The 23,379-nt window shown below is 41.8% G+C and overlaps 1 protein-coding gene across 2 annotated transcripts in view; it reads right to left on the bottom strand.

Moving 5' to 3' along the window:
• LOC118375448 (potassium voltage-gated channel subfamily D member 2-like) overlaps nucleotides 1-22,095 on the bottom strand; it is a 126,668-nt gene extending 104,573 nt beyond the window's left edge. For both annotated transcript variants that reach the window (XM_052466542.1, XM_052466541.1), the window contains exons 1-2: nucleotides 21,585-22,095; nucleotides 20,074-21,280 (exon numbers count right to left, since the gene is read on the bottom strand). In XM_052466542.1, the coding sequence (XP_052322502.1) occupies nucleotides 20,074-21,185 (1,112 nt within the window). In that variant the 5' untranslated portion in view covers nucleotides 21,186-21,280; nucleotides 21,585-22,095. The remainder of the gene's footprint in view (nucleotides 1-20,073; nucleotides 21,281-21,584) is intronic.
• Between the last annotated feature and the right edge of the window lie 1,284 nt (nucleotides 22,096-23,379).

Raw genomic sequence — 23,379 nt, 5'->3', positions numbered from 1 at the left:
GCTATCAAACTGTATAACACCACTCTACCCACTGCTATCAGACTGTATAACACCACTCTAACCACCTCTATCAGACTGTATAACACCACTCTACCAACTGCTATCAGACTGTATAGTAACTCTATCCACTGCTATTAGACTGTAAAACACCACTCTACCCACTGCTATCAGACTGTATAACACCACTCTACCCACTGCTATCAGACTGTATAACACCACTCTACCCACTGCTATCAGACTGTATAGTAACTCTACCCACTGCTATTAGACTGTAAAACACCACTCTACCCACTGCTATCAGACTGTATAACACCACTCTACCCACTGCTATCAGATTGTATAACACCACTCTACCCACTGCTATCAGACTGTATAACACCACTCTTCCCACTGCTATCAGACTGTATAGTAACTCTCCCACGTCTATCAGACTGTATAGTAACTCTACCCACTGCTATCAGACTGTATAGTAACTCTCCCACTGCTATCAGAATGTATAACACCACTCTACCCACTGCTATCAGACTGTATAACACCACTCTACCCACTGCTATCAGACTGTATAACACCACTCTACCCACTGCTATCAGACTGTATAACACCACTCTACCCACTGCTATCAGACTGTATAGTAACTCTACCCACTGCTATCAGACTGTAATACACCACTCTACCCACTTCTATCAGACTGTATAGTAACTCTACCCACTGCTATCAGACTGTATAGTAACTCTCCCACTGCTATCAGACTGTATAGTAACTCTACCCACTGCTATCAGACTGTATAGTAACTCTCCCACTGCTATCAGACTGTATAACACCACTCTACCCACTGCTATCAGTCTGTATAGTAACTCTACCCACTGCTATCAGACTGTATAACACCACTCTACCCACTGCTATCAGACTGTATAGTAACTCTACCCACTGCTATCTGACTGTATAACACCACTCTACCCACTGCTATCAGACTGTAATACACCACTGTACCCACTGCTATTAGACTGTATAACACCACTCTCCCCACTACTATCAGACTGTATAACACCACTGTACCCACTGCTATTAGACTGTATAACACCACTCTCCCCACTGCTATCAGACTGTATAACACCACTCTCCCCACTGCTATCAGACTGTATAACACCACTCTACCCACTACTATCAGACTGTATAACACCACTGTACCCACTGCTATTAGACTGTATAACACCACTCTCCCCACTGCTATCAGACTGTATAACACCACTCTACCCACTGCTATCAGATTGTATAGTAACTCTCCCACTGCTATCAGACTGTATAACACCACTCTACCCACTGCTATCAGACTGTAATACACCACTCTACCCACTGCTATCAGACTGTATAGTAACTCTCCCACTGCTATCAGACTGTATAACACCACTCTACCCACTGCTATCAGAATGTATAACACCACTCTACCCATTGCTATCAGACTGTATAACGCCACTCTCCCCACTGCTATCAGACTGTATAACACCACTCTACCCACTGCTATTAGACTGTATAACACCACTCTACCCACTGCTATCAGACTGTATAACACCACTCTACCCACTGCTATCAGACTGTATAGTAACTGTACCCACTGCTATCAGACTGTATTACACCACTCTACCCACTGCTATCAGACTGTATAACACCACTCTACCCACTGCTATTAGACTGTAAAACACCACTCTACCCACTGCTATCAGACTGTATAACACCACTCTACCCACTGCTATCAGACTGTATAACACCACTCTACCCACTGCTATCAGACTGTATAACACCACTCTACCCACTTCTATCAGACTGTATAACACCACTCTACCCACTGCTATCAGACTGTATAGTAACTCTACCCACTGCTATCAGACTGTAAAACACCACTCTACCCACTGCTATCAGACTGTATAACACCACTCTACCCACTGCTATCAGACTGTATAACACCACTCTACCCACTGCTATCAGACTGTATAGTAACTCTACCCACTGCTATCAGACTGTATAACACCACTCTACCCACTGCTATCAGACTGTATAACACCACTCTACCCACTGCTATCAGACTGTATAACACCACTCTACCCACTGCTATCAGACTGTATAACACCACTCTACCCACTGCTATCAGACTGTATAACACCACTCTACCCACTGCTATCAGACTGTATAGTAACTCTACCCACTGCTATCAGACTGTATAACACCACTCTACCCACTGCTATCAGACTGTATAACACCACTCTACCCACTGCTATCAGACTGTATAACACCACTCTACCCACTGCTATCAGACTGTATAGTAACTCTCCCACATCTATCAGACTGTATAACACCACTCTACCCGATGCTATCAGACTGTATAACACCACTCTACCCACTGCTATCAGTCTGTATAGTAACTCTACCCACTGCTATCAGACGGTATAACACCACTCTACCCACTGCTATCAGACTGTATAACACCACTCTACCCACTGCTATCAGTCTGTATAGTAACTCTACCCACTGCTATCAGTCTGTATAACACCACTCTACCCACTGCTATCAGACTGTATAACACCACTCTACCCACTGCTATCAGTCTGTATAGTAACTCTACCCACTGCTATCAGACTGTATAGTAACTCTACCCACTGCTATCAGACTGTATAGTAACTCTACCCACTGCTATCAGACTGTATAGTAACTCTACCCACTGCTATCAGACTGTATAACACCGCTCTACCCGATGCTATCAGACTGTATAGTAACTCTACCCACTGCTATCAGACTGTATAGTAACTCTACCCACTGCTATCAGACTGTATAACACCACTCTACCCACTGCTATCAGACTGTATAACACCACTCTACCCACTGCTATCAGACTGTATAGTAACTCTACCCACTGCTATCAGACTGTATAACACCACTCTACCCACTGCTATCAGACTGTATAGTAACTCTACCCACTGCTATCAGACTGTATAGTAACTCTCCCACTGCTATCAGACGGTATAACACCACTCTACCCACTGCTATCAGACTGTATAACACCACTCTACCCACTGTATTCAGACTGTATAGTAACTCTACCCACTGCTATCAGACTGTATAACACCACTCTACCCACTGCTATCAGACTGTATAACACCACTCTACCCACTGTATTCAGACTGTATAGTAACTCTACCCACTGCTATCAGACTGTATAACACCACTCTACCCACTGCTATCAGACTGTATAACACCACTCTACCCACTGTATTCAGACTGTATAGTAACTCTACCCACTGCTATCAGACTGTATAGTAACTCTACCCACTGCTATCAGACTGTATAACACCACTCTACCCACTGCTATCAGACTGTATAACACCACTCTACCCACTGTATTCAGACTGTATAGTAACTCTACCCACTGCTATCAGACTGTATAACACCACTCTACCCACTGCTATCAGACTGTATAACACCACTCTACCCACTGCTATCAGTCTGTATAGTAACTCTACCCACTGCTATCAGACTGTATAGTAACTCTACCCACTGCTATCAGACTGTATAGTAACTCTACCCACTGCTATCAGACGGTATAACACCGCTCTACCCGATGCTATCAGACTGTATAGTAACTCTACCCACTGCTATCAGACTGTATAGTAACTCTACCCACTGCTATCAGACTGTATAACACCACTCTACCCACTGCTATCAGACTGTATAACACCACTCTACCCACTGCTATCAGTCTGTATAGTAACTCTACCCACTGCTATCAGACTGTATAACACCACTGTACCCACTGCTATCAGACTGTATAGTAACTGTACCCACTGCTATCAGACTGTATAACACCACTCTACCCACTGTATTCAGACTGTATAGTAACTCTACCCACTGCTATCAGACTGTATAACACCACTCTACCCACTGCTATCAGACTGTATAACACCACTCTACCCACTGTATTCAGACTGTATAGTAACTCTACCCACTGCTATCAGACTGTATAACACCACTCTACCCACTGCTATCAGACTGTATAACACCACTCTACCCACTGTATTCAGACTGTATAGTAACTCTACCCACTGCTATCAGACTGTATAGTAACTCTACCCACTGCTATCAGACTGTATAACACCACTCTACCCACTGCTATCAGACTGTATAACACCACTCTACCCACTGTATTCAGACTGTATAGTAACTCTCCCACTGCTATCAGACTGTATAACACCACTCTACCCACTGCTATCAGACTGTATAGTAACTCTACCCACTGCTATCAGACTGTATAACACCACTCTACCCACTGCTATCAGACTGTATAGTAACTCTAGCTCTTACATCGTTACTCAAAAAAACTATTTTTACAATCATACTTTAACATTTAAAATTCCATGATGAAAAATGTCCTGTAACGTTCCAAGTGTTCTTTATTCTATTCATGTCACTTATTATGCTTTATGGATTTTACATGAGTATTTTCCCATTCTTAGCAAATTCTGCATTTCTTCAGTGTTATCTGTGAGCAAGACAACATCAAGTCAAACTCAAAACTCAGTTCCAGTCATTGACCCTCGACATAACATGAAAACAGTACCACCAACTCAGCTAGCCAGTCATAGTTAGCTTGGGTGCTTGACTGCATTTGTGAGGTCAGAACGCTCTGAATCAACCTTGCTCCTCGACCAGAGCGTCCAATGTGTGCGCTGAACGCTCTGTGAGCAAAACGCTCAGAGGTAAAGTCAGAGGTAATAAGGTAAAAAAAAAAGTGCTGGGGAAGAAGTGTTTCACATTTTAGATGTGGTGGAAGAGAGAGAGTCTCTGCCTCTTTCTGTTTCTTTCACAGGTTCTATCTTTCATGATCAGCCTAATCTTCCCTGAATAAGTCTGCCTCCTCTCTTTCCACGTCCTTCACTCTATTCAATCTTCCATTTCACAACGATCTGAATGAATGGGGAGAAAGGAGCCCGAGATGGAACATTGAAATGCACACTTCTCTTTCATGGAGGCACCTGGCTGTCATGACATCCCAATTCCATTAGTCTCTCCATCTCACCACCTCTCTCTCTCTATCAATCTCTCCACCCCCCTCTCTCTCTCTTTCTCTCTGTCTCTCTCTCTCTCTCTCTCTCTCTTGCTTTCTCCGTCTCTCCATCCCCCTCTCTCTCTCTTTCTTTCTCTCTCTCTCCCTCTCTTTCTCCATCTCTCCATATCACTCTCTCTCCATCTCCATATCTCAGCCTCTGGAGAGGGCACAGACAGCCTGCAGCCTTCTGCCTAATGGTACACATCTGATGCATTTGACACATACACACACATATATATCTATCACTATAGATCATTCATAATGGTACACATCTGACATGATGTCAAAACTCCTGGATAACACACACACACACACACACACACACACACACACACACACACACACACACACACACACACACACACACACACACACACACACACACACACACACACACACACACACACACACACACACACACACACACTCTCTCTCTCTCTCTTCTCTCACAAATACATTTGTAGTCGGAAGTGTACAAATACCTTAAAACTCAGTTTTTCCACAATTCCTGACATTTACTTCTAGTACAAATTCCCTGTCTTAGGTCAGTTAGGATCACCACTTTATTTAAAAATTGTCAGAATAATAGTAGAGAGAATGATTTATTTCAGCTTTTATTTCTTTCTTCACATTCCCAGTGGGTCAGAAGTTTACATACACTCAATTAGTATTTGGTAACATTGCCTTTCAATTGTTTAACTTGGCTCAAACGTTTTGGGGAGCCTTCCACAAGCTTCCCACAATAAATTGGGTGAATTGTGGCCCATTCCTCCTGACAGAGCTGGTGTAACTGAATCAGGTTTGTAGGCCTCCTTGCTCGCACACACTTTTTCAGTTCTGGCCACAAATGTTCTATAGGATTGAGGTCAGGGCTTTCTGATGACCACTCCAATACGTTAACTTTTTTGTCCTTATGCCATTTTGCTACAACTTTGTAAGTATGCTTGGGGTCATTGTCCATTTGCTACCAAGCTTTAACTTCCTGACTGATGTTTTGAGATGTTGCTTCAATATATCCACCTAATTTTCCTCCTCATGATGCCACCCATATTGTGAAGTGCACCAGTCCCTCCTGCAGCAAAGCACCCTCACAACATGAAGCTGCCACCCCCATGCTTCACGGTAGGGATGGTGTTCTCCGGCTTGCAAGCATCACCCTCTTTCCTCCAAACATAACGATGGTCATTACTGCCAAACAGTTCTATTTTTGTTTCATCAGACCAGAGGACATTTCTCCAAAAAGTACGATCTTTGTCCCCATGTGCAGTTGCAAACCATAGTCTGTCTTTTCTATGTCGAGCAGTGGCTTCTTCCTGGCCTTTCAGGTTATGTCGATATAGGACTCGTTTTACTGTGGATTAAGGTCACGACTTCCGGCGAAGTCGGTCCCTCTCCTTGTTCGGGCGGTGTTTTCGGCGGTCGACATCACCGACCTTCTAGCCATCACTGATCCATTTTTCATTTTCCATTGGTTTTGTCTTGTCTTCCTTTACACCTGGTTCCAATCCCATCACCATTACATGTTGTGTATTTAACCCTCTGTTCCCCCTCATGTCCTTGTTGGAGATTGTTTAATTGTACTATGTGTTGGTGGGCGATGGGTTTTGTACCACTTTTTATTATTTTTGTAATTTTGGTTTTGGAGTTTTGTGAAACACTGATTGAACAACTCAGTTTATACCAAGTTTGAGTCTGCTGCGCCTGACTTCCCTGCCACCCACAACGCACCCATTACAGATATAGATACTTTTCTACCTGTTTCCTCAAGCATCTTCACAAGGTCCTTTGCTGTTGTTCTGGGATTGATTTGCACTTTTCACACCAAAGAACACTCATCTCTAGGAGACAGAGCGCGCCTCCTTCCTGAGTGGTATGACGTCTGCGTGGTCCCATGGTGTTTATACTTTCGTACTATTGTGTTTATACTTGCGTACTAGATGAACGTGGTACCTTCAGGCATTTGGAAGTTGCTCCCAATGATGAACCAGACTTGTGGAGGTCTACAAAAAAAACTTCTGAGGTCTTTGCTGATTTCTTTTGATTTTTCCATGATGTCAAGAAAAGAGGCACTGAGTTTGAAGGTAGGCCTTAAAATACATCCACAGGTACACCCCCAATTGACTAAAATTATGTCAATTAGCCTATCAGAAGCTTCTAAAGCCATGACATAATTTTAAGGAATTTTACAAGCTGTTTAAAGGCACAGTCAACTTAGTGCATGTAAACTTCTGACCCACTGGAATTGTGAAATAATATGTCTGTAAACAATTGTTGGAAAAATGACTTGTGTCATGCACAAAGTAGATGTCCTAACAGACTTGCCAAAACTATAGTTTGTTAACAAGAAATGTGTGGAGTGGTTGAACAATGAGTTTTAATCACTCCAACCTAAGTGTACGTAAACTTCCGACTTCAACTGTATCACACACACACACACACACACACACACACACACACACACACACACACACACACACACACACACACACACACACACACACACACACACACACACACACACACACACACACACACACACACACACACACACACACACACACACACACACACACACACACTATGTATAAGCAAAAAGCACCCAGAACACTCAGAGAATACGTGATACGCTCCCTTCGAGAAGAAAAAAATAGAGATGGAGGAAAATCCTCTTCCTAGTATGTGTATGCCAGGGGCGTCGTAAGTTAACCAACAGCAATAGCTACATTTCCCAAATAGTACCCTATTCCCTATATAGTGCACTACTTTGGACAAGAGCCTTATTGGGTGTAATGCACTATATATGGGAGCAGGGACCAGAGCCCTGGTCTAAAGTAGTGCAATATATATGGGAGCAGGGACCAGAGCCCTGGTCTAAAGTAGTGCACTATATATGGGAGCAGGGACCAGAGCCCTGGTCTAAAGTAGTGCACTATATATGGGAGCAGGGACCAGAGCCCTGGTCTAAAGTAGTGCACTATATATGGGAGCAGGGACCAGAGCCCTGGTCTAAAGTAGTGCACTATATATGGGAGCAGGGACCAGAGCCCTGGTCTAAAGTAGTGCACTATATATGGGAGCAGGGACCAGAGCCCTGGTCTAAAGTAGTGCACTATATAGGCAATAGGGTACTATTTGGGATGTACAACTTGGGTAGCAGATTGTCAGGAACACATTATTTGTTATCTCAGGCTAAAAGCTAAAAGAAGTCAGGCCCTTCAGATCTTCCCTGTACATTTAAATGCCTTCAAACATGGATTGGAGCTGGTAACTTCAAACACTCCAACCATGAAGTTAATGTTTTGCTTTCATTTGATTTGCCGGAAGGGATTCTGAAATATCCAGAGCTAAGCAATAATGATCATGGTTATATACAACTGCTACTACAAAAATGATGATGTTATACACTACCACTACTACAGTAAATTATGGTTAAACACTACAACTACAATAATAATTATGGTTATATACTACAACTACAATAATAATTATGGTTGTATACTACTACTACAATAATAATTATGGTTATATACTACTACTACAATAATAATTATGGTTATATACTACTACTACAATAATAATTATGGTTATATACTACTACTACAATAATAATTATGGTTATATACTACAACTACAATAATAATTATGGTTATATACTACAACTACAATAATAATTATGGTTATATACTACAACTACAATAATAATGATAGTTATATACTACAACTACAATAATAATTATGGTTGTATATTACAACTACAATAATAATTATGGTTATATACTACAACTACAATAATAATTATGGTTGTATACTACTACTACAATAATAATTATGGTTATATACTACAACTACAATAATAATTATGGTTATATACTACAACTACAATAATAATTATGGCTATATACTACAACTACAATAATAATTATGGTTATATACTACTACTACTAAAATAATCATTATGGTTATATATTACTACTACTAAAATAATAATAATGGTTATATACTACTACTACTAAAATAATAATAATGGTTATATACTACTACTACTAAAATAATAATGATGGTTATATACTACTACTACTACTACAAAAATGATGATGGTTATATACTACTACTACTAAAATAATAATAATGGTTATATACTACTACTACTAAAATAATAATAATGGTTATATACTACTACTACTAAAATAATAATAATGGTTATATACTACTACTACTACTACAAAAATGATGATGGTTATATACTACTACTACTACTACAAAAATGATGATGGTTATATACTACTACTACTAAAATAATAATAATGGTTATATACTACTACTACTACTACAAAAATGATGATGGTTATATATATTACTACTAAAATAATAATTATGGTTATATACTACTACTACTACAATAATAATAATTATACTACTATATACTATGGTTACTACTACTACTAAAATAATAATAATGGTTATATACTACTACTACTACAAAAATGATGATATAATAATAATAATGGTTATATACTACTACTACTAAAATAATAATAATGTTATATACTACTACTACTACTACAATAATAATAATGGTTATATACTACTACTACTAAAATAATAATAATGGTTATATACTACTACTACTACTACAAAAATGATGATGGTTATATACTACTACTACTACTACAAAAATGATGATGGTTATATACTACTACTACTAAAATAATAATAATGGTTATATACTACTACTACTACTACAAAAATGATGATGGTTATATATTAGTAATAGTATTTATGGTTATATAATACTACAATAATAATTATGCTTATATACTACTACTACAGTAGTAAATATGGTCATATACTACTAGTACAATAATAATTATGGTTATATACTACTACTACAATAATAATTATGGTTATATACTACTACAACTACAATAATAACTATGGTTATATACAACTACAATAATAATTATGGTTATATACTACTACTACTACAATAATAATGATGGTTATATACTACTACTACTACAATAATAATTATGGTTATATACTACTACAACTACAATAATAATTATGGTTATATACTACTACTACTACAATAATAATGATGGTTATATACTACTCTACAATAATAATTATTGTTATATACTTCTACTACAATAATAATAATGGTTATATACTACTACAATAATGATGATGGTTATATACTACAACTGAACTAATAACTATGGTTATATACAACTACAATAATAATTATGGTTATATACTACTACTACACTAATAACTATGGTTATATACTACTCTACAATAATAATTATTGTTATATACTTCTACTACAATAATAATAATGGTTATATACTACTACAATAATGATGATGATGGTTATATACTACAACTACACTAATAACTATGGTTATATACAACTACAATAATAATTATGGTTATATACTACTACTACACTAATAACTATGGTTATATACTACTCTACAATAATAATTATTGTTATATACTTCTACTACAATAATAATAATGGTTATATACTACTACAATAATGATGATGATGGTTATATACTACAACTACACTAATAACTATGGTTATATACAACTACAATAATAATTATGGTTATATACTACTACTACACTAATAACTATGGTTATATACTACTCCTTCAATAATAATTACTACTACAACGTTTTTACCTTTATTTTACTAGGCAAGTCAGTTAAGAACAAATTCTTATTTTCAATGACAGCTTAGGAACAGTGGGTTAACTGCCTGTTCAGGGGCAGAACAACATATTTGTACTTTGTCAGCTCGGGGATTTGAACTTGCAACCTTCCAGTTATTAGTCCAACGCTCTAACCACTAGGCTACCCTGCCGCCCCAGGGTACAATAGTAATTATGGTTATATACTAATACTACAATAATGATGATGGTTATATACTTCTGCAGGTTGGTTGTTTATGGCATTTTATATGTCCTCCCAATGACTCTGCTGTCTTTCAGGTTTTTCGTTTCCCAGACACAGTGTTTAATAAAAATAGACCAAAGCTATTTCAATAGCTCGGGCAAAAACCTGACAGACAGCAGAGTCATTGGGAGGACATATAATATGCCATAAACAACCAACCTGCAGAAGTATATAACCATCATCATTATTGTAGTATTAGTATATAACCAAACCTGATTCAAATCAAAGGCTTAATGATGAGTTAATTAATTGAATAAAATTAGTTAATGCTTGGGCAAAAACTTAAATATGCAATATGGGAAACGACGTTAATGTGTTGGTGGTTGTGTCAAGACACACAGTTGAACTCTGACCTCTACTTGTGCCTCAGATGGACTCAGAGTGGCTGGTGTGGCCAGATGTGCAGTGTGGCGTGCCTGTCCTTCCCCTCTCTCCTCTCCTCTCTCCCCCTCTCTCCTCTCTCTCCTCTCTCATTCTCCTCTCTCTCCTCTCTCTCCTCTCTCATTCTCCTCTCTCCACTCTCCCCTCTCCTCTCCCACTCTCTCTCCCTCTCTCCTCTCTCATTCTCCTTCTCTCCACTCTCCCTCTCTCTCTCACTCTCTCCTCTCTCCTCTCTCTCCTCTCTCCTCTCTCCTCTCTCATTCTCCTCTCTCCACTCTCCCCTCTCACTCTCTCCCCTCTCCTCTCCCTCCTCTCCTGCCTCTCCTCTCTCCCCCCTCTCTCTCCTCTCTCTCTCTCTGTCCTCTCTCTCCTCTCCTTCCTTATGGGTTTCGCTTGACTTTGGTCATTTTCACAGCTGCCCTCATTTCAGCGGTGCACTCCATTGCACCTTAAATTACTTCAGCGATCTGAAGCACCGAAATAAAATCCCTGCCCAGCTCATTCAGACTGACCATTGCAATACTGTAGCAAAGAAACAAACCATTACCACGTTACCCTGACCATTGTAATACTGTAGCAAAGAAACAAACCATTACCACGTTACCCTGACCATTGTAATACCTTAGTAAGTAAACAAACCATTACCACATTACCCTGACCATTGCAATATCTTAGTAAGTAAACAAACCATTACCACATTACCCTGACCATTGTAATACCGTAGCAAGTAAACAAACCATTACCACATTACCCTGACCATTGCAATACCGTAGCAAGTAAACAAACCATTACCACATTACCCTGACCATTGTAATACCGTAGCAAGTAAACAAACCATTACCACATTACCCTGACCATTGTAATACCGTAGCAAGTAAACAAACCATTACCACATTACCCTGACTGTGGAGCAGCTAGAGAGGGATATAATCTGGAAAGAAAACTCATAATAGACTCAATCTAGATACTAGATATACTGTATAAGCCCAGTACTGTATGGTACAAGATACACTGTACTGTATAAACCCAGTCTCTCATGACACTAAATACATTGTATATTGTAAAATGTTCTGTAGGTTTTGGTTCTATCTCAACTGGAGAGGGCTGTACTGTGCTGTACGTAGCAAGAAACCAGATATACACTTCAAATCAGAGCCTGCCCCCTATGCACTATAGATCTAAATGATCTGGTAATAACTCCTCCATTTTGGATCGTGCGATAGTCTCATATTATATTGGTACTGTATATACAGTATAGCATCTCATTTCCCCATATTGAATAGACTGTCATAAATATTTCTAGATATCCCTGACCTTTAACGATTTCAAGATCCACTCCATACCATCATATGAATTTCATATTTGCCAAGAATTGAACTTATAAAGGGTTTCTCGAGGGTAGTGAAACCTTGGGCAGCGCCCTGCTCTATCCCAACAGTAAAGAGGCATTTTATCTTCTTCTTCTGTGGTATGTCCCAGAGCACCACAGCTTGTCTTCTTCTGTGGTATGTCCCAGAGCACCACAGCTTGTCTTCTTCTGTGGTATGTCCCAGAGCACCACAGCTTGTCTTCTTATGTGGTATGTCCCAGAGCACCACAGCTTGTCTTCTTCTGTGGTATGTCCCAGAGCACCACAGCTTGTCTTCTTCTGTGGTATATCCCAGAACACCACAGCTTGTCTTCTTCTGTGGTATGTCCCAGACGACCACAGATTGTCTTCTTCTGTGGTATGTCCCAGAGCACCACAGCTTGTCTTCTTCTGTGGTATGTCACAGAGCACCACAGCTTGTCTTCTTCTGTGTTATGTCACAGAGCACCACAGCTTGTCTTCTTCTGTGGTATGTCACAGAGCACCACAGCTTGTCTTCTTCTGTGGTATGTCACAGAGCACCACAGCTTGTCTTCTTCTGTGGTATGTCCCAGAGCACCACAGCTTGTCTTCTTCTGTGGTATGTCCCAGAGCACCACAGCTTGTCTTCTTCTGTGGTATATCCCAGAGCACCACAGCTTGTCTTCTTCTGTGGTATATCCCAGAGCACCACAGCTTGTCTTCTTCTGTGGTATGTCACAGAGCACCACAGCTTGTCTTCTTCTGTGGTATGTCCCAGAGCACCACAGCTTGTCTTCTTCTGTGGTATGTCACAGAGCACCACAGCTTGTCGTCTTCTGTGTTATGTCACAGAGCACCACAGCTTGTCTTCTTCTGTGGTATGTCACAGAGCACCACAGCTTGTCTTCTTCTGTGGTATGTCCCAGAACACCACAGCTTGTCTTCTTCTGTGGTATGTCCCAGAACACCACAGTTTGTCTTCTTCTGTGGTATGGCCCAGAACACCACAGCTTGTCTTCTTCTGTGATGTATCAAAGAGCACCACAGCTTGTCTTCTTCTGTGGTATATCCCAGAGCACCACAGCTTGTCTTCTTCTGTGGTATGTCCCAGACGACCACAGCTTGTCTTCTTTTGTGGTATATCAAAGAGCACGACAGCTTTCCACAGCTTGTCTTCTTCTATGGTATAACCAAGAGCAGCACAGAGATTATACTCCATAAATGGGAGGGATAAGTATGGGCCTAATCAGACTTGCTGAGAAGAAGCTAAAGTAGATGCTAGACTAGAAAAGTAGATGCTAGATGCTAGATGCAAGACTGGGCATCCAGTTGTGGGGGTTACCCCAGTCACAAAGATCTCTCTCTCTCTGCCCTCTCTGTCCTCTCCCTCTCTCTCTGCCCTCTCTGCCCTCTCTGTCCTCTCCCTCTCTCTCTGCCCTCTCTGTCCTCTCCCTCTCTCTCTGCCCTCTCTGCCCTCTCTGTCCTCTCCCTCTCTCTCTGTCCTCTCCCTCTCTCTCTGTCCTCTCCCTCTCTCTCTGTCCTCTCTCTCTGCCCTCTCTGCCCTCTCCCTCTCTCCTGTCTACTCCCTCTTTATATGTTTACATTGCCAAAGCAAATTAAATAGATAAACTAAAAGAAATAAGCAATAAAAATTAACAGTAAAAATTACAATCACAAAAGTTCCAAAAGAATAAAGATATTTGTCTATATACAGTGTTGTAACGATGTGCAAATAGTGAAAAGTACAAAAGGGACAATAAATAAACATAAATATAGGTTGTATTTACAATGGTGTTTGTTCTTCACTGGTTGCCCTTTTCTTGTTGCAATAGGTCACAAATCTTACTGCTGTGGCGGCACACTGCGGTATTTCACCCAATAGATATGGGAGTTTATCAAGATCTGTGTAATCTGTCTCTAATATGGTCATACATTTGGCAGGAGGTTAGGAAGTGCAGCTCAGTTTCCAACCTCATTTTGTGGGCAGTGAGCACATAGCCTATCTTCTCTTGAGAGCCAGGTCTGCCTATGGCGGCCTTTCTCAATAGCAAGGCTATGCTCGCTGAGTCTGTACATAGTCAAAGCTTTCCTTAATTTGGGGTCAGGTATTCTGCCACTGTGTACTCTCTGTTTAGGGCCAAATAGCATTCTAGTTTTCTCTCTCTCTCTCTCTCTCTCTCTCTCTCTCTCTCTCTCTCTCTCTCTCTCTCTCTCTCTCTCTCTCTCTCTCTCACTCTGTCCTCTCCCTCTCTGTCCTCTCCCTCTCTGTCCTCTCCCTTTCTGTCCTCTCCCTCTGTCCTCTCCCTCTGTCCTCTCTCTCTCTGTCCTCTCCCTCTGTCCTCTCCCTCTCTGTCCTCTCCCTCTCTGTCCTCTCCCTCTGTCCTCTCCCTCTGACCTCTCTCTCTCTGTCCTCTCCCTCTGTCCTCTCCCTCTGTGTCCTCTCCCTCTGTCCTCTCCCTCTGTCCTCTCCCTCTGTCCTCTCCCTCTGTCCTCTCTCTCTCTGTCCTCTCCCTCTGTCCTCTCCCTCTCTGTCCTCTCTCTCTCTGTCCTCTCCCTCTGTCCTCTCCCTCTCTCCTCTCTCTCTCTGTCCTCTCCCTCTGTCCTCTCCCTCTCTGTCCTCTCTCTCTGTCCTCTCCCTCTGTCCTCTCCCTCTGTCCTCTCTCTCTCTGTCCTCTCCCTCTCTGTCCTCTCTCTCTGTCCTCTCTCTCTCTGTCCTCTCCCTCTGTCCTCTCCCTCTCTCCTCTCTCTCTCTGTCCTCTCCCTCTGTCCTCTCCCTCTCTGTCTCTCTCTCTGTCCTCTCCCTCTGTCCTCTCCCTCTCTCTGTCCTCTCCCTCTGTCCTCTCCCTCTCTGTCCTCTCTCTCTGTCCTCTCCCTCTGTCCTCTCCCTCTGTCCTCTCTCTCTCTGTCCTCTCCCTCTGTCCTCTCCCTCTCTGTCCTCTCTCTCTGTCCTCTCCCTCTGTCCTCTCCCTCTCTGTCCTCTCTCTCTGTCCTCTCCCGCTGTCCTCTCCCTCTCTGTCCTCTCTCTCTGTCACCTCTCTCTCTCTCTCCTCCACCTCTCCTCCTCTCCCCCTGTGTCTGCATGTCTGCTTAAGCACGATCAATGACACATCAGCAGGGGGAGAAGAGTGTCCAGACACTGTCCTGTCTTTACCTTCACAGGATCCAAGGAGAAGGAGGAGGAGGAGGAGATGGAGGAGGAGGAGCAGGGAAGAGTAATAGGATGCAATAATTGACTATAGAGTGTTTATGGTGAGGAGATAATTGTAACAAAAAAATCAAACAGATCTGATTATGGGGTTTGTTTCAACTGCTAGTAGCTGCCCTGCTGCTACCTCCTCCTGGTATTGGTTTGCTTATTACTACTTCCCAAATGGCACCATGCTCCCTATATAGTGCACTACTTTTGACCAGGGTCCATAGGGATTAGGGTGCCATTTGGGACGCATGCCATATCTCTCTAAACTAGAAAGTTAATATCCATATCAGACCTGCATCAGGATTTGGTTAACTTTGATCAATTAGTTTTCTGTGCTGTGCTTTAAAACAAACCGATCCACACCATCAGAATCAGAATCACTCGATGTATATGGGTATATATCCTCTGATTGCTTTATGAAGGTTAGAGGAGGGTTAGAGGAGGGTTAGAGGAGGGTTAGAGGAGGGTTAGAGAGGGTTAGAGGAGGGTTAGTGGAAGGTTAGAGGAAGATTAGAGGAGGGTTAGAGGAGGTTAGAGGAAGGTTAGAAGAGAGTTAGAGGAGGGTTAGTGGAAGGTTAGAGGAAGATTAGAGGAGGGTTAGAGGAGGTTAGAGGAAGGTTAGAAGAGAGTTAGAGGAGGGTTAGAGGAGGGTTAGAGGAAGGTTAGAGGAAGGTTAGAGGAGTGTTAGAGGAGGGTTAGAGAAGGGTTAGAGGAGGGTTAGAGGAGGGTTAGAGGACGATTGGAGGAGGATTAGAGGAAGGTTAGAGGAGGGTTAGAGGAGGGTTAGAGGAAGGTTAGAGGAAGGTTAGAGGAGTGTTAGAGGAGGGTTAGAGGAGGGTTAGAGAAGGGTTAGAGGAGGGTTAGAGGAGGGTTAGAGGACGATTAGAGGAGGATTAGAGGAAGGTTAGAGGACGATTAGAGGACAATTAGAGGAGGGTTAGAGGAGGGTTAGAGGAAGGTTATAGGAGGGATAGAGAATACTTTTCCACATATTATTGGGGGGGAAATGGTGGAGTGTTGTTGCCTTGGTAATCATCAATATTTTGACAAGCCTCTAAGTGCTTACAGGAATATGGGCACATTTTAACATAAATAATGAAAGATTTGAATCAATCCACTGCATGGATAGTAACTGATTTGAACAAATTAAAGACAACTTGTCTTTATTTATTCCTGAGGTCAAAACTCTTCTACAAGTCGTTGCTGTAAAAGATGTAGTTGCTGTAAAAGAGGTAGTTGCTGTAAAAGAGGCTGTTGCTGTAAAAGAGGTTGTTGCTGTGAAAGAGGCCTTTGCTGTAAAATAGCTGCTGTAAAAGAGATAGTTGCTGTAAAAGAGAGTGTCGCTGTAAAATAGGTTGTTGCCGTAAAAGAGGCCTTTGCTGTAAAATAGCTGCTGTAAAAGAGATAGTTGCTGTAAAATAGGTTGTTGCTGTAAAAGAGATAGTTGCTGTAAAATAGTTGTTGTAAAAGAGGTTGTTGCTGTAAAAGAGGTCATTGCTGCGAAACATCATGTATTCCCAGTCAACCAATCCGCTGAAATAATGGTTCATTATAATACCACATGGCCATTAATATAAGTGATTTGTAAATGATGATCAATTATTTCTAAATGGTGATAAATTAACATGACACGCAGCACAAATACACACAGATGGTCCTATAATTTAAGGACAATAATTTCCTCTAAACTTGTTTGATGGGTAACCAGCTGCCAGAGACAGAGAGCCTGTTGACTGGTGTGAGTGTGGACAGATGAAAACAAATAGAACCTATTTCATCATTCTGCTACTAGCCTAGATGTACAGTATTCATGCATCTCAAATGGCATCCTATTCCTTACATAGTACCCTACTTTTGACCAGAACCCTATGTGCCCTGGTCAAAAATAGTGCACCATAAAGGGAATAGGGTGCCATTTGAAACGCAATGTTTCCATAATGCATGAGCATTACCATTCAGTATGTTTCCATAATGCATGAGCATTACCATTCAGTATGTTTCCATAATGCATGAGCATTACCATTCAGTATGTTTCCATAATGCATGAACATTACCATTCAGTATGTTTCCATAATGCATGAGCATTACCATTCAGTATGTTTCCATAATGCATGAGCATTACCATTCAGTATGTTTCCATAATGCATGAGCATTACCATTCAATATGTTTCCATAATGCATGAACATTACCATTCAGTATGTTTCCATAATGCATGAGCATTACCATTCAGTATGTTTCCATAATGCATGAACGTTACTGTACAGTATGTTTCCATAATGCATGAGCATTACCATTCAGTATGTTTCCATAATGCATGAACATTACCATTCAGTATGTTTCCATAATGCATGAACATTACTGTACAGTATGTTTCCATAATGCATGAACATTACCATTCAGTATGTTTCCATAATGCATGAACATTACCATTCAGTATGTTTCCATAATGCATGAACATTACCATTCAGTATGTTTCCATAATGCATGATCATTACTGTAACTGTCATTACACCTGCCAAGAAGAGTTAACACCCTCAGATGCAGCAGTATGACTGTAATATGGACATTTTCTAGGCACTTTTGTATATGATATGTCACAGTGGTTGAGTGGTCTCTCTCTGGCTCTGTCTCTCTCTCTGTCTCTCTCACTCTCTCTCTATTTCTCTCTCTCTCTCTTCTCTCTCTCTCTCTCTCTCTCTCTCTCTCTCTCTCTCTCTCTCTCTCTCTCTCTCTCTCTCTCTCACTCTGTCTCTCTCTCTCACTCCCGTCATCCTTGTCAGTTGTCATAATTATCTGTGATCATTGGTCCAAAAACATCCTAACTTTAATTATTAAAACATTCTTCTATAATACCTTCGAAACTTGAATGTGCTACGGGAAGGTGGCTAGAGAACTGTCAAGCCGAGTTGTATTTCTCCTCTCTCTTTTGAGACACGATAAGTAACAGACTTAATGAGGAGCTCGGTGATCGAAGGAGCAACCCGTGTATTTTTTAACACACGAATTAGGAATGGTCTGATTATTTACAGGCTATGATTTATGTTCACGCTGCATGCTTCAGCCAGCCAGCCAGCCAGCCAGGCAGACACTCACACGGTATTTTGTCTGTATTATTTTTGACGGCAGCGGCACAACACAAGATAGCAGTATAGCAACGAACGCTGGCAGCAAGCGTGGCGTTAAATGAAACGCGAAGGAGGTTTTCAGCACCACGGAGAGCAACTGTCGCAGCACTCGATCTGCGCGCATAATGGAGTGGAAGGCAGAGAGAGAGAGAATTCCCCTCAAAGAATAATCAATCACTCATATAAGCTACTGACTGGATGAGTGCGGTACATCAATATAGGCTACACATTAATTAAAATGATCGCCTTAACCATGATTCATTAACTTATGCAACATCGGCACATCCAGCCGATTGGCTGCATCGTTCATTGGCACTCTGGAGACAACGAGGGACGAGTGAAAGAAAGAGTGAGAGAAACAGAGAGACAGAGAGAGAAATAGAGATAGAGAGAAAGAGAGAGAGACAGAGAGAGAGAGAAAGAGAGACAGAGAGAGTGAGAGACAGAGAGAGAGACAAAGAGAGTGAGAGTGAGAGACAGAGAGAGAGAGAAAGAGAGACAGAGAGTGAGAGACAGAGAGAGAGAGAGAGAGAGAGAGAGAGAGAGAGAGAGAGAGAGAGAGAGAGAGAGTGAGAGAGAGAGAGAGAGACATAGAGGTGTCAATTAGACCTACACTTTCTAACCCTCATTAACGTTGTCAGTAGGCTCATGAGTGGTCCAATATAGCCAACTGAAACGTGGCTTGGAGTTTCTTTAATCAGTTACGTTTACCAGCCTTACAATACGAGGGTCTATAAATAAAATCATTTTCTGTACCATGAAGCTTTCACAGGGTGTAAAATAGTTATGATGGGCATATGTTTCATATGATATAATAGAATAGGCCTAGAATGCAGAAGATTGGGCTTTATCAGTGAGAAACTGCAGTGATACGTGACTGTGGTGTAGGCCTACCAATAACCTCTTTAGTAGCCAAGCTCGTTTCGACACGTTGTGAACTGAACACATTCACAACCACCCTCTCCAAGAGGCAACACCTACCCCAGCGTTGTCATGGTGACAATGGTGTACCAGAAAGCAGCGGGAATGCTGGTGAACTTGGTGGAAGCGGAGCCCTTCTCTGCGTAGAACATCACAGTGGCGAAGATAATGATGGCCATGGTGAGGGAGAAGAGGAGGAAGCCCAGCTCCGAGGCGCAGCTCTTCAGTGTGTAGCCCAGGATACGCAGCCCCGCAGAGTGGCGGGAGAATTTGAAAATCCTGAAAACCCGGAAGACCCTGAGGGTGACGAAAGCCCCGCTCACTTGGTCATTGTCCGTCATGACCAAGCCGATGTAGTAAGGCATGATGGCAACCACGTCGATGATGCTCATCACACTCTTCATAAAGTTGTACCGGCTGGGGGCTGCGATTAACCGTAAGAGGTACTCGATGGTAAAGATCATGACGCAGGCCGTGTCCAGGCAGAAGAAGGCCACTGCGTAACGGTCCCCGCATGAGATCTCCTTGGCGCGGTTGGGGAGGGTTCCACACGGCACCGTCTCCACCACGTTGGCCATGACTGAGATGGCTATGAAAAACCCGGTGACATAGTAGAGGACCAGGGCCGTGGTGCTCGTGTGGGGGTTCTCAAAAGCCCGCCACATGTACTCCCGGAAGGTCATGTTTAGCGGAGCTATATCTTCTTTCTCATCGTCCTCGTCATCTTGCTGCCTCTCCTGGTTCTCGCGCCGCCGGTCCTTGTACTCCTCATAGCAACAGTCGCCAATAATCTCAGGTATGATCCCAAAAAACGACAACTCTTCATCGTAAGCTGCAATACACTCTTGGCGTGGGTAGTGCAGTTTTCCCGTGCGATAGAAATTCAGAATGTGTCTAAAAATATCAGGGTCACGGTCAAAAAAGTACTCTTTTGTTTCCTCGTGGAAAAAGAAATCCCTTTCGGTGCTCCCCAGTAAAGTGTCCGGATAGCGTTCCAAAGTGTTACTCCACGTCTGGAACTTCTGACCGCTGACGTTGAGGATGATAAGTCCCTGGTCTTGGGATTTCTTATTTTCCCGGGGAGGAATGGGCATAGGACCGGTAGCAACCGGCATCCATCCTATAGCCGCCGCTCGGGCGAAGGGGAGCCATGCCGCCACTCCTGCAGCCATGCTGACCGGTTGGAACGAGCCGGTGTGTTTTGAACGAACCTGCTGCTTCGGCAATCACAGTGCTATGGCTTGGACATGGATAGGTGAATGGACATCTACAGAGGGGGCAATACAAGGTATTAGAATAGCATTGGCAAAACTATATTCAAAAGCTTAAGTTCGTGTTGGCTATAGGCTAATGTGGGTTATTTTAGATGGTCTAATGTTAAAACTAGACTTTTGGTTTGCAATATAGTTGGGGTTGGGGAGTAGAGGATGGCAATCACTCTACATTGATTTTCAATTAAAGTTGTCAATTGTTTTGTTGCAAAGAATATAAATGGGAACTAAACACACACACATCAGTCTAAATATGAACAATTGAAACAGAAAAAAATATAGATTTAATGAAAATCTTACCATAACTTGTTCTTCACAATTCATAGTCTCCATACGAGTAGCGGTAGTAACCAGAAGGTTGCAAGTTCAAATCCCCGAGCTGACAAGGTACAAATCTTTCGTTCTGCCCCCGGACAGGCAGTTAACCCACTGTTCCTAGGCCGTCATTGAAAATAAGAATTTGTTCTTAACTGACTTGCCTAGTTAAATAAAGGTAAAATATATTTTTTAAATAGCCTACTTCTGTTCCACGCGCTTCACTGTACGCCAACAAGCAGGGACAATCCTCCAAGCAAAGCCCTGGTAAATAACGGAGCATCAACAAGTTAGAGAATCAGCCAGTAGTTTCAGCGGTCTCCCTCTATCCACGTTCGATATTCCATCCACCGTTTATCTTTACATCACCCGGTAAGAAAGAGAAAACGGTCAGTTAGCGGTGTCTCTCCGGTGCCTATTTTCTTCCGTTGCAGCTGCTCCGCAATAAAAGCGCAACTAATCTGCTCCTCTCACATCCACTGACTGACTGCAAGACCACCCCCTCAGGAACTGAGCGAGAGTGTGTGGAGAAAAGAGAGGAGACGGGAAAAGATGCAGCTATTAAAAAGGAGTGGTCTCCCCGCAGGTTTAGAAATTTCACAACTGGTGGTGTGGTTCGTTAAAAAAAGATGAACTCATTCATATAAAACGGGAAGTCACGAATTAGGTGTTATCTCCAAAACTGTGAAAGTTATCCGGTACGGACTGGGAGCCTATTTGCTTTGGATCACTGAAATTCATCGTGATTTCCCGCGATGACTCGTTATGTTTAGTGTAGTGTGTGTCAAGTGCTGTTCGCGTTCGTTACATCATTTTATAACAGTTGGAATATGAGTGAATTATGTTAAATGCTCAATCAGCTATTTTTTCCGTGTATCTTATACGGGTATTTTGCTGAGAAGCCTTGTAATTGTGCTTATAGATCCGCATTGCTTGCTCTTTAGGGTTTTAGGTTGGGTATCTGTAAAGTATCAGGGAGTCATACCGAGACCAAGGTCTCTTTTACTGATGAGCCCCGAGCTACATAAATTACAGAAAATACACTCATCAATATAAATACCAAATGCAAGTAGAAAGAGAAACATGGTCATAAAGAACAAACACATCGATCAGTAATAAGGTCCTCAATCAGCCTTCTGAATTGACCTAGTGACACCAGAACATCACCTTCATCAGTAATAAGATCCTCAATCAGCCTTCTGAATTGACCTAGTGACACCAGAACATCACCTTCATCAGTAATAAGATCCTCAATCAGCCTTCTGAATTGACCTAGTGACACCAGAACATCACCTTCATCAGTAATAAGATCCTCAATCAGCCTTCTGAATTGACCTAGTGACACCAGAACATCACCTTCATCAGTAATAAGATCCTCAATCAGCCTTCTGAATTGACCTAGTGACACCAGAACATCACCTTCATCAGTAATAAGATCCTCAATCAGCCTTCTGAATTGACCTAGTGACACCAGACATCACATTCATCAGTAATAAGATCCTCAATCAGCCTTCTGAATTGACCTAGTGACACCAGAACATCACCTTCATCAGTAATAAGATCCTCAATCAGCCTTCTGAATTGACCTAGTGACACCAGAACATCACCTTCATCAGTAATAAGATCCTCAATCAGCCTTCTGAATTGACCTAGTGACACCAGACATCACATTCATCAGTAATAAGATCCTCAATCAGCCTTCTGAATTGACCTAGTGACACCAGAACATCACCTTCATCAGTAATAAGATCCTCAATCAGCCTTCTGAATTGACCTAGTG

Source organism: Oncorhynchus keta, chromosome 17, assembly GCF_023373465.1.
Source record: "Oncorhynchus keta strain PuntledgeMale-10-30-2019 chromosome 17, Oket_V2, whole genome shotgun sequence".
NCBI lineage: Eukaryota > Metazoa > Chordata > Actinopteri > Salmoniformes > Salmonidae > Oncorhynchus > Oncorhynchus keta.
This window is presented reverse-complemented; position numbering and strand designations above follow the sequence as displayed.